The following is a 12,226-nucleotide window of genomic DNA, read 5'->3' as shown; positions in this document are numbered from 1 at the left end:
TAATAAGAAATCACTTGCCTATTAAAATTTTGGATCTCTTAAAATATCTAACAATATCATACTATAAAACATTAGACAATTTGTTAATACTTACTGGTTGAAAAATAAATTTTATTCATTAAATTTAAAATATTTCAATTTTTTGTGTACTATTCGAAAATATTTAATTAACAATACTCCACATTTAAAATCCATCCACAATATTCTAATGATGCAAACGCAAAACAAAAATATATAATAATCTAATATTAGTGTAAAAGAAATACCTATAAAATGGCACAGGAAATCCCTGTGCAGGGCAAAGTAGTGAAATATTTCTATTGTAAGCAGTAAAAAAGCCATGAACACTATTAGGAGAGGGGAACTTTAGTGTTGTTGATCCCAAAATTCTTCAGTTATAAAAGAAATTTTTAACATCCCAATTACTAGATTTATTTCAACAAAGTAAGAATTTAAAAGTGAGATTTATTTCAAAGCATGTAAGAATATATTCTCAATATAAAAATAACACTGAGATAAACATGATGAGGATAAATTAAAACTATTAGTTTTATAAATTGGAATGAAAAATGAACAACCCAAAGAAGGAACACGAGTATAACTACATTAAGTATAAGTGAACAATATTATAGACTGGTACTATATTTAACTGATGAAAAGAAAAAGTTAAGAAAAAATTGAATAAGAAAAGAAATGCTTAAAGAAAACATGAAGTATTATTTGAAAATGTATATTTGGCAAATAGTAAGACAATTTTTTTTGAAGTATTTTGTAACACAAATGAAACATTAATCCTGTTACAAAACTAACCAGCATATTTTCTGATGCAGCTGCACAGATGTTTATTCTAGATAAAACCAATCAATAGGATTAGAAATAAGATATTACTACATATGGAAGGGAATAAAATAAATTTTACTATACTACAAATAAAAGAAAAGAAAAAGAAATTGAAATGATAGAAGATGGAAAAAATAAAAATAAATTTAAAGAGAATATAAAGCTCCCATCTTTTTTTTTACTTTATACACCATGTTTCATAAATTGTACTTTTGATTCCAGAAAAATTGTTGATTAATAATGTTGACTGAAGAAGGAAGGTAGAAAAGTATTCCAGGAAAGTTGGAATTGACCATGAATAAAGAAAAAGTTAAATGGTAGAAGAGAATGAGAGGAGATGGAAATCTGATGAGAATCATAAAAAAGGGGAAGACATTTTGAATGGGCCAAAACAATATATGTATAATGGATATATATAAAAGTATATGTATAATGGAGAATCACAGATAGAAAAACAAAGAAAAATGTTTTGAATACTAATAGACATCAAAATAGGAAGAAATTTTACAAAGAAATGAAAAATCAAGGATTTATAAATTTACCACTGATACAAAGAAGATTTACAAAAAAAATATTGTTAAGTGTGGCAACTAACACAATTCACTGTATTTATTTTTTTAGGAAAGCAAAGCTTGGATAGGGAAGAACACCCTACAGTTGCTTGGTGCCATTGACAGTATGGTGACAAAGAAGCATGAAATGAAGGAGGTAAGAAATCAAAGAAATGAATTGTCTTTGATTAGACTGAAGTAAGGTTCTCTATCTTTTCTTTACCATTATTCAATTTCTATGCATAACACCCAAAATCCTGGCATTAATGCACAACATCTTGGACAGGAACTACTAATTCAAAAAAGGTTAGAAAATATTACAACAAAAAAAATTTAAAGGATAAATTATACATGGAGGACAAGATAACAATGCCAAGATTTACTTCATATAGACAAAAATTAGATTGATAATAATATAAACAGAAAAACTAAAATAAAATTTAAAAAATAGATTTTGCAATACCTGTAAAATGGTACAGGAAATCCCTGAGCAGGACAAAGAAGTGTGATACTTTTATTGAATGTAGTAGAAAATCCACGAACACTGTCCACTGAGGGGAACTTTGGGGCAGTAGATCCCACAGGTTCTTCAGTTTCATTATGAAATTATTAATGAAATAATCTTATGCTCAATTATTATGCTATAAATTAACATTATTAAGATGTTTGAGACAAATTACAATAAAATTAAATATAAAATGGCAAATAACTTTTGGAAAATAAATGAAAGATTGTTAATCGATACTATGAATTATTTTTGCACACGTTTATTTACCCAAGTTTATTATTACCCATCATGTAAAAAATAAAAAGAATTGATATAACCTATTAATTTCTCACCTGAACATTGGCACTGGGTAACCTTGTGCAGGACAAAGGATTGTTGTACTTTCCTTAGAATTGGCAATAAGGTAAGTAACACTTTTAGAAGTTGTAGCTAATTTTGGTTTAACACTTCCAACCGGTTCTGAATGAAATAAAAGATCTTTTAATTGATATTTTCTCCATAATAACAGTTATAAATACAGTTATTTTAGAGAATGAATAACCATCACAATAAAGTCCAATATATATATATATATATATAATAAAACAGAATAAAAATTTTCAAAGCTCAAACAAAATAAAATTAAAAATAGTTTTCATCACATCACCTTATCTTACATTTTTGAGGAGAATGGTTGAAAAGTTATTCCTTACGTACAAATATTTCACTTATATAAAAAATAACTGAATGAAATTATTTGTCTCAATATTTCAAACATTTCTGAGCTGAAGCAAAATTTAAAAAATAAATTATAAATGGCTATTTTAAACACGTTATTTTTAAACAAAAAAGTTATTTTTAAATTGTCAGGAACTTCATTTTTGAAATAATTTTTTTTAAATTAATTAACAATAAGCTTCCATAATTATCTTCTTAATCCCTGCTTTAATAAAATATGTAAAAACAATTAATTCATTTCTCCTTAAATAATACCATCAAGTACAACAGTACATATATATATATATATATATATATATATATATATATATATAATGGATATATATAATGGATATATATATATATATATCCATATAATAAAAATGTAAATGTTCATTTGTTCAAAGTCTTAACTCTCCCAAAGTTCTTCACCAATTGCTTTGAAATTTTGACACAACGTTGTATTCAAATACGCGTGTTGTCATATATTTGCTATTTATATATATAAGATGTCACACCTGTGACAGGTAAAAACATGGCTTTTTGAAAAACAGCACAATCTATTGGACGTAAAAGTGACACACACTATACTAAATATTTTACGATTCCATTTCAATGTTTCCGATATGTGTCTGCTATAGACTAAAAAACAACTAAACCGATTTACGTGCGGGGAAAAAGGGAGAAAGGGTAAAATTGGAAAAGGAAAAATCAAAAAGGTAAAAGGGAAGGTAAAAAGGGAAGAAGGGAAAAATGGAAAAAAGGAAATGGAAAGGGGAAAGGAAAAAAGAAAACGGGAAAAAGTAAATAAATTAAAGAAAAATGAGGGAAGGAAAAGGAAATGGGTAGAAAAATGGGCAAATGTGGGAAAGTGGAAACTGGGAAAAGGGGATATGGTAAATGAGAAAAAATGCGAAAATGAGAAAAGGAAAATGCGCAACGGGGGAGAATAAAAGTGAGAAAGGGTAAAAGGGAAAAGTTAAATTTTGTGAAGTTCTGTAATGTTCATTTTGTTAATGTTTTATCAAACTTTCAATTGCTTTCACTTTCCTATTGTTTCCAGACCCGGAAACAAATATTTGTTTCCGGGTCTGCTAGTATATAAATATGTAATAAACTAGCAGACCCTACAATCCTTTGCTATTGATAGATTGAGTATATTATATATAGATTAAATGAACACAATTGAAAGTTTTATAAAACATTAACAAAATCAACATTATGGAACTTCACAAAATTTAACCTTTCCCTTTTACCCTTTCTCTCTTTTCCCTCTCCCACCTTTCCTTTTTCATTTTTACCCCTTTCCCCATTTTCCTTTTTACTATATTTCCTTTCATTCCCCATTTCTCTTTCCTTTTTTCCCCTTTTTTCTCCTTTTCTCTTTCCATTTCCTTCTCCCCATTTTCCCATTTTTTCTTTTTTCCATTTTCTCCTTTTTCCCTTTTACCTTTTTTGATATTTCGCTTTCTCCCTTTTTCTCCACACGTAAATTGGTCCAATAGTTTTTTAGTCTACAGCGGACACACATATCAGAAACATTCAAATGGAATCGTAAAATATTTAGTATAACGTGAGTTGCTTTTATATCCAACAGATAGCATTGTTTTTAAAAAAGTATGTTTTTACCTGCCACAGGTGAGACATCTTAGGTATATAAATAGTAGGTTTAATAAAAACACGCACATATTCAAATGTAACACTGTGTCAAAATTTCAAAGCAATCGGTAAATAACTTTTGGAGATTTAAGATTTTGAAAAAACAAGTACATTTTTATTTACATAGATTCTTCTTTTATTATTGAATTAGATATGTGCTGATTTTTAACAGTATGTAGTTATTTAATCTAAAAGTCATACCTAAAAAATGGAACTGGAAAACCTTGGGCTGGACAAAGCATACTTATAGAACCCAATAAATCTATCTTGAAAGCTCTAAGATGATCCAAATTTGAGACTTTAGGCCTAGATGCACCAACAGGTTCTGTAATGTTTTATCCATCCAATAAACTACAGAATATTTGTTAAAATTATTTATAGAATTTTTAAATGCTTTTTAAGTGTTTCATAGAATATAAACCATAAGCTTAAAAAAATTATGGAAAAATTTGTACCTAAAGTTTTAATTCAACTGAAAATATAAATCCCTCAACGACAAAAATAAGATAAATATGTGCACATGTACCAGTAAAATCCTACATTTTTTATTGCATAATTATCTTTGAAGATACTTTCTAAATAAAATATTTAAAAATCTAACATTGTTACGTTAATTTTAAAAACTAATTAAAAAAAAATTAATTATCTGCTTGAATGATGGGATAGGATATATGTAAAATAACATATTAATACGCAGCAAATTTTATATCTTAAAAATTACGACACAAAATATATTTTTTCACTAATCATTTCATTCATCTTCCTCATTAAAATGTCTTCCTCATAACACATGACCAAGGTCATAATATTAATAATAAAACACTTTTTAAAAAAATCTCAAACCAAATATACTCTTTAATTGTACAATTGATCACTACAGCTTTGTTGACAGAAATACTGGCTGTTATACAGTAGATTTAATTTTTTATCAGTTTTCTTTATTTGCTATTCACTCATACTTCAATATGTTATGGTAAAATCTTCAAATTTCTTTAAGACTTAAAAAATCTATTCCCATTAAAAATAAAAAAGTCATAAGAAATAAAAACAACTTAACTTATATAACTTTCACTAAATTCTTTAATCTGCCAAGTTATACTTATTGCTTTTCTTTTCTTAACAGTTAGACCGACCATTAGCTCATAGTAATATGTATATGTAATATATATGTATATATATATATATATATATATATATATATATTACTCCAAACTTACTGGTCTTCCTAAAATACATAAACAAGATAACCCAATGCGTCCATTAATTAGTTTCAAATCCACACTTTGTTATTTTATTACTAAAATAATCGATAAAATACTAAGATCAAAAATCAATTTACAAAATAAGTATATTGTAAAAAATTGGTACAATTTAATTAAATTAAATAGTTTAATAGAAAATGAAAATACTACAATTATAAGTTATGACATAACTGACATATACTCTAATATCCCTATAGATCAAACTATATGTACAATAAGAAATAAACTAAAAATGAATAATGAAGACCCAAAATTTATAGATAACATTATAATTATAATTAGTAATGTATGTCAACAAAATTATTTTGATTTTAACTATGAATTTTTGCACACAAGTTAATAACTTGCCCATGGGATTTCCATTACTGGCCGTTATGTTCGAAATTTATTTACATGAGTTTGAGAATAGGATAGTCTATGGTATTACCCACGTTAATAAAATTCAATTATGGGTTCAGTACGTTGATGATATTTTGGTAGCTTGGTAGTCTATGAACCTATTATAAATAATGAATATTTAATCATTTTAAAAAACTTAGTTCTTATCATAATAATTTAAAATTTACTTTCAAAACAGACAAATACAGAAAAATAAATTTTTAAATGTTGACATAGAAATTAATAAAAGCAATAAAATTATAACATCCGTATTTAGGAAACCAACAACTAGTAAAATAACAATTAACAGAAAATCAAATCATCCTTGGGCACACAAAATTAATACCTTTACAAACATGTCAAATACAGCAATATATTACACACAGAATAATAAAGAAAAACTAGATGCAGAAATAAATATTATAAAATGTATTGTAGTAAAAAATGGTTATAACACATCATTAATTGATAATATTTATAAAAAAACAGAAATTGAAATCTAATAATACAACAATGATACCTATAAATAATAAATGTGATGATGAAAATATTTATATAAAATATTCCTATACTAACAACATTATTAAAAACTTGGTTAATGTTTATAATGATAAAAAACATAAACCAGCAGATAGACCATACAGTCGTATAATAAAACATGTAATGATTACAACAAAATTTATATTGGGAAAACTAGTAGATCATTTACATCAAGGTTTGCAGAACACTTTAGATCTTATAAAACAATAAATTAGGTTTCTCCCATCTTGCAGACCATTTAATAATCAATAAACATTCAATCATTGACTTACATACAAATTTAAAAATAACAGAAATTGTAAAAGGATGTGATAATAATAAAAAATTAAATATTTTAGAAAAATATTATATATACAAGTATAGACGATGGTTTAATTTGACTAATGTATAGACGGAGTTTGATAATGACTTTCTTATCAAAACTACCACAGATAACAGCACATCTGTATAATTTATAAAATAAAAATTTTAAATAATATTAGTACAGTACTGTATATGTGGCTGGCCACATAAAATATTTTATTTTAATTTTTTGACTAACATATTTTTATAATATGTAACAATTTTAATGTGCGATTTAAAAAGTTTTATTAACTGACAATGAGGGAAACCCTCGAAAGCGCTATTAAATGAAAAAAACAATAAGCATAAGATAAGAGGCATTATTGAATTCTGTACTGTTGGTGGAAAATTTGTGTTAAACTTTTGTCTTTGACGTAATTAGTACAGAGAATATATGGACAAATATAATAACAAAAAAAGAACTGATTTTGCTAAGTAAAAAAAATATATATATATATATATATACCAGGTGTATCAAAGGTCACTTGACCAAGAAGGCTATTCATAAAAGATCTGTTGAGTTGGATACTGCTCGCAATAGTGTGGATCTTATTTTGAAAGATATAGATCGTACATCAAAAGTAATGGCTAAATGTATAATAAATTTTACCATGTATAAAAAATGTAGAAGTCATGTGATGTCCACATCACATGACTTCCTTGTACGCCTATTAAATTACATATACACACTTTTTTAGAATGAAAAATACATAAAATTTTATTTCATTAATAACTTCTGATATTTTTTCATAACTTTATTTTTGTTGTTATTGAATTAATATTTATCGTATTTTTTTTACTATCAGAGTTTAATAATTATTAATAAAATCAATATATTTAAATTAAAAAAAAAAAAAGGTAAAAACAAGGAGATGCAGTCTGATTCGAACCGATGAGCCTCCCCTTTATAAGATCCAAATATTTCATTAATTATAATTTCATTTGGCTATAACTCTGGAAACAATAAAAAATAAATACCACTTATGACATATTGCTGAAAAGCTTCAAGTTAACTTAAGAGTAATGACAGTGGAGCTGTGTGTCTGTCACACTGATCTCTATATAACTGGATAGAGGACCCCATGTATTGGAATTAGTAAAATTTGAAGCATAAACTAATGCCACTAAATGAGTGGTAGAACCATTAGAACTAAAATGAAACGACGATGCATGGGCAGAGGTAAGTGTAAGAATAGGGATAAAACCACATTTAAAATTTAAATTGATGCAGTAAAAGTGTTCCGATTATGTATTTTTAATAAAGTTACCTATTTTTATTGCATTAATAAACAACTGATTGTGAATACTTAAATTGAAAATAAATTTGTGAGTAAACATTATGTAGAAGTGTGTGTTTTGTAAAACAAAAGATACAAAATTGAACAATGTATCTTTTTTTAAGTAAGTACAACATACAATTTGAGGTTATAACAATGTGTAAGAATTACAAAACTTACGTAGTTATTGTAAATGTATAATAAGTTGTTTTTCATAAATAATAAAAAATATTGATTACATATATATAGCAGTTGCAAAACTATTGTTCAATTCAGTTAAAACTGATATAAACTGTAATAATCGAAAAAAAAAAAGAAGGAATACTTAGAAGAAGGCTTGAACCTTGATCGCTTAAATGGTGAGCAGGCTTGCTACTAATCAATCTATTTCAAGATTTAATGTAAACCTTAATAATTGCTACTAAATAAACTACGCTGAAAACTTGAAGGTTATTTTTGAAATTGGTTCAGAATATATTGCGAGAAATTGGTAGAAAAAATTGAACATCTTTTATTATATTTTGATTTTTCAAATTGGCTTAGAAATTGTTCATATATTAGCTATTTAATTACTTTAATCTAGTATTCAAATCTGTATAAAAGTAACTGCCTTTACTAGGATTTGAACGTTGGAACTCTCGACTTCAAAATCAGCTGATTTGCGAAGACGCGTTTACCGCTAGACCAACCCGGTGAGATGTTCTTTTGGTTATCTGACTTGAGTAAAATAAACATCCCTACCATCATGATTATAGTTGTGCAAGCGTACGATGGTTTTATTTAGTTCCCAGCACCTCATTCTGTGATGCTGGAGTATGCTTCGATATTGGACACTTAATTGTATTTTACACCATAAATAAGGATCCCTATCCAGTTATATAGAGATCAGTGGTTCACCATAACAAATTTTAGGGTTGTAATAGTGATGATTTAAGTTTTTTGATAACCGATTGATGTAATTATAGAAATTTATACAAATTGATGTGGGATCCTGCAAAAATCAATTGGTGTTAATTTTTTAAGTTTATTTGTTTGTTACTGTGTTTTGTTGGTTAAGTTTTTAATTAATATTGAATATATATATATATATATATATATTTTTTTCAAATAAAGAATCATTAATTTATTACATTGCTGATTAACAAGAATGAGGCTGTTGTAAGACATAAAGCCACATTAGGAGATAAAAAAGGAAAAATTAATACATAATTTCAAACCCACCTGAATAATGGAACAGGAAAACCTTGAGCAGGACATAATATTGTCATGCTTTCATTTTCATTTGCCTCAAAAGTATAAGTTAAACTTTTTGCAACAGTAGAGAACTTCGGTTTAACACTTCCTACCGGTTCTTTAGCACATAAAGTAATAGAAAAAAAAATCAATTATAGGTAAAAATAACAGTAATAAATTTATGTAGTAAATTTTTACCTGAATGAAGAGCATGGAATAACCCCTGAATTTTAGTACCTCTGCCAAACCAGAAAGTAGTTCTGGAGCCAGTTTTTTCCAATAATCTTTCTCATAAGTATATTGAAAGATTAGGTAATACTCAATTTTGAAGCAATGAAAACAAAATAGAACAATCATTCAATCACTTAAAATCATCATTCTTTTTTAAATAGCTCTGAGGGATATAAACATAAACAAACTATAGTAAAATTATGAAAAGTTCTAATCAATCCATGATTTTGATTGGACCAAAAGATCTAATCCATTTATTTACATTTGTACACATAAATTTATGAATTGTAAAAATTGAATGTGCTTGTTTTTGAATGGGTATGTTTGGGAGACACAGATGTGCAGACTTAGTAAAGAACAAGCTGAAAGAACATCCTTTGAGTGACCAAATAATTTAAAAGAAAATATATATTTTATCCTACCTAAAATATTTTTAATGAATATTACCTGACAAAACACAAATTTTCATAATACACAAAGCATCATTTCTGCTAACAGATAAGCTACTACCTCAAAACATACTTTCTAGGGAATTTTTTAGGTAATTTTTAAAAAAATAAAAAAATAGTTGAAAATTATGTCAGTTAGGAAATTCAAAGATGAAATGTCAAATTTTACTTTCAAAAGTATATACTTTGTTTATCAACTCACCAGAATCCCAACCGACATCAGCTGCAAATCAACTCGACAAAAAGAATTTTTTCACAGATCATATTTCATATAAAGAAAGCAATCAAATTTTGGAAACAGCATGATTTCTAATAGCAATTAAAAACAAACATCACAAATAAACCTTCTACAAATCAAAATATTAAAATATTTAAAGAAATTATCTTAAAATATAAACCAACCTGAACAACGGAACAGGATATCCCTGAGCAGGGCATAGAACAGTCATACTTTCCATCTGTCTAGCCTCAAACGTTAGACTTTTAGCAACAGTAGTAAATTTTGGCTTTACACTACCAACAGGCTCTGTATGTCAATCAAGATTATTGAAATCTATTAGGCTGAGCCACTAAATTTTTAGTATAAATAAAATTTAGTATAATGAAATTATAACAACTAACTAGTTTTTACCTGAATGAAGGATTAAGGTTGGTCTAAAATAAAAAATAAAAATAACTTTCTTAAAAAAAAAAAATATTAATAAGTTTTATTTAAAAAATGATTTTAAAAAATTCAGAAACTTATATTAAAACTAACAATATTAGGATTTGGCAGCATATCCATTATATAACAAAGAAAGATTTTAGTTTCTAAAAAATTTTAATTTTATAAGAAATCTGATTACCTGTATGAAGGGACTGGAAAACCCTGGGCTGGACACAACAAGGTCAACTCTTGGCTAACATATGACTGAAAACCTCGTGAATTATCCATTGTGGGAAATTTTGGAGCAGTCAAACCAACTGGCTCTTTTATGAAAATGAAAAACGAATTAAAAGAAATTTAAATAAACAGGAACAGCCAATTACTTTTAAATTGAAACAAGTTTACAAAACAAAGTTGTGTTGGGACAGGTTATACCTGTGTTATACAAAGGACTGTATTTATTCATAACATATAAGCAACTCAAGAAGAAAAAACAATTATTTTATGTACAAAACTATTTAACAGAATCCATTACATAATAAATATAAAAGTTCTGTAATTACAGTGAACAATATATACTAACAGATTAATTCTATTTCCAACAACTAATAAAAGAAAAGTAAACATCAAGACTTGATACAAAATTCCAATTACAATCCTAAATTAAACTTAATAATGTAAACAAGTAATATAGCTATATCATTACAATGTACAATCTAAATTACCTGAAAGAAGGCACTGGAAAACCTTGAGCAGGGCAAAATAATGTCACCTGCTGATCACGAAGAAAATTAAAGCCACGAGAATTTTCCATCGATGGAAATTTTGGGGCAGTTGATCCAACTGGTTCTTTGATAAAAAAAGAAATATTTTTTTTATAATTAGAGGGATTCTTTTAATATAATTCAATACATTTCATAATGAACTTTAACTGAAAAAGTATTATACAAAATAAGATAGGTTATCCCAGTGCAGGAATTAAAAATAAAAAGGAATAATAATACATTTAAAAATTTTAATTTAGTGAATGCATTTTTATTAAATAACTTTTTTAATACTTTGAGTATGCGTTTCCAACAATTTTAAAAACTAAAATGAAAATTCATAAAATATTTATAGCAAGAAAGGAAAAAAATTATAATAACTTTTGTTTTCTGTTGGTTACAGCAATTGAAATATAATATAATGCAATTTACCTGTAGGAAGGAACAGGAAAACCTTGAGCTGGACAAAATAATGTCAACTGTTGTCCATCTTTAAAATAATAACCTCTAATATTTTCAATAGTTGAAAACTTAGGTGTTGTCAATCCAACAGGTTCTTTGTGTTAACAAATAAGAAATACATACTTACATTAAGAAACAGGAAGACAAGTTTAACAATATGAATAAAAAAATTACATAAGGAGAAGTATAATCAAAAACTTTAAAAAATAAACGTGAAGAATGTTATGGATTGCATTTGACAACATAAAAAACCATTAGCGTTAGCTTTTCTTTTTATGGAAACAAGAAAACCACATACCTGGACATCGGGACAGGATATCCCTGAGCAGGACACAAAACAGTTATGGTTGATTTCATTTTTGACTCAATAATAAGCCCATTCACAAGA

At 26.6% G+C, this 12,226-nt stretch overlaps 1 protein-coding gene across 16 annotated transcripts in view; it reads right to left on the bottom strand.

Annotated features, from left to right (window-relative positions):
- Positions 1–12,226, bottom strand: part of Dscam1 (Down syndrome cell adhesion molecule 1) — a 607,521-nt gene that overhangs the window by 251,889 nt on the left and 343,406 nt on the right. For 11 of the 16 annotated variants that reach the window (XR_012756684.1, XM_075368244.1, XM_075368245.1 and 8 more), the window contains one exon: positions 2,232–2,358. The exons of the other annotated variants lie outside the window; for them this stretch is intronic. Coding sequence is in view for 10 of the 11 variants with exons in the window: in XM_075368244.1 (XP_075224359.1) it covers positions 2,232–2,358 (127 nt within the window). In the remaining variant the exon portion in view is untranslated. The remainder of the gene's footprint in view (positions 1–2,231; positions 2,359–12,226) is intronic. 16 annotated transcript variants of the gene reach the window in all.

The sequence above is a fragment of the Lycorma delicatula genome, chromosome 6 (genome assembly GCF_047948215.1).
Source record: "Lycorma delicatula isolate Av1 chromosome 6, ASM4794821v1, whole genome shotgun sequence".
In the NCBI taxonomy this organism is placed as follows: Eukaryota; Metazoa; Arthropoda; class Insecta; order Hemiptera; family Fulgoridae; genus Lycorma; species Lycorma delicatula.
This window is presented reverse-complemented; position numbering and strand designations above follow the sequence as displayed.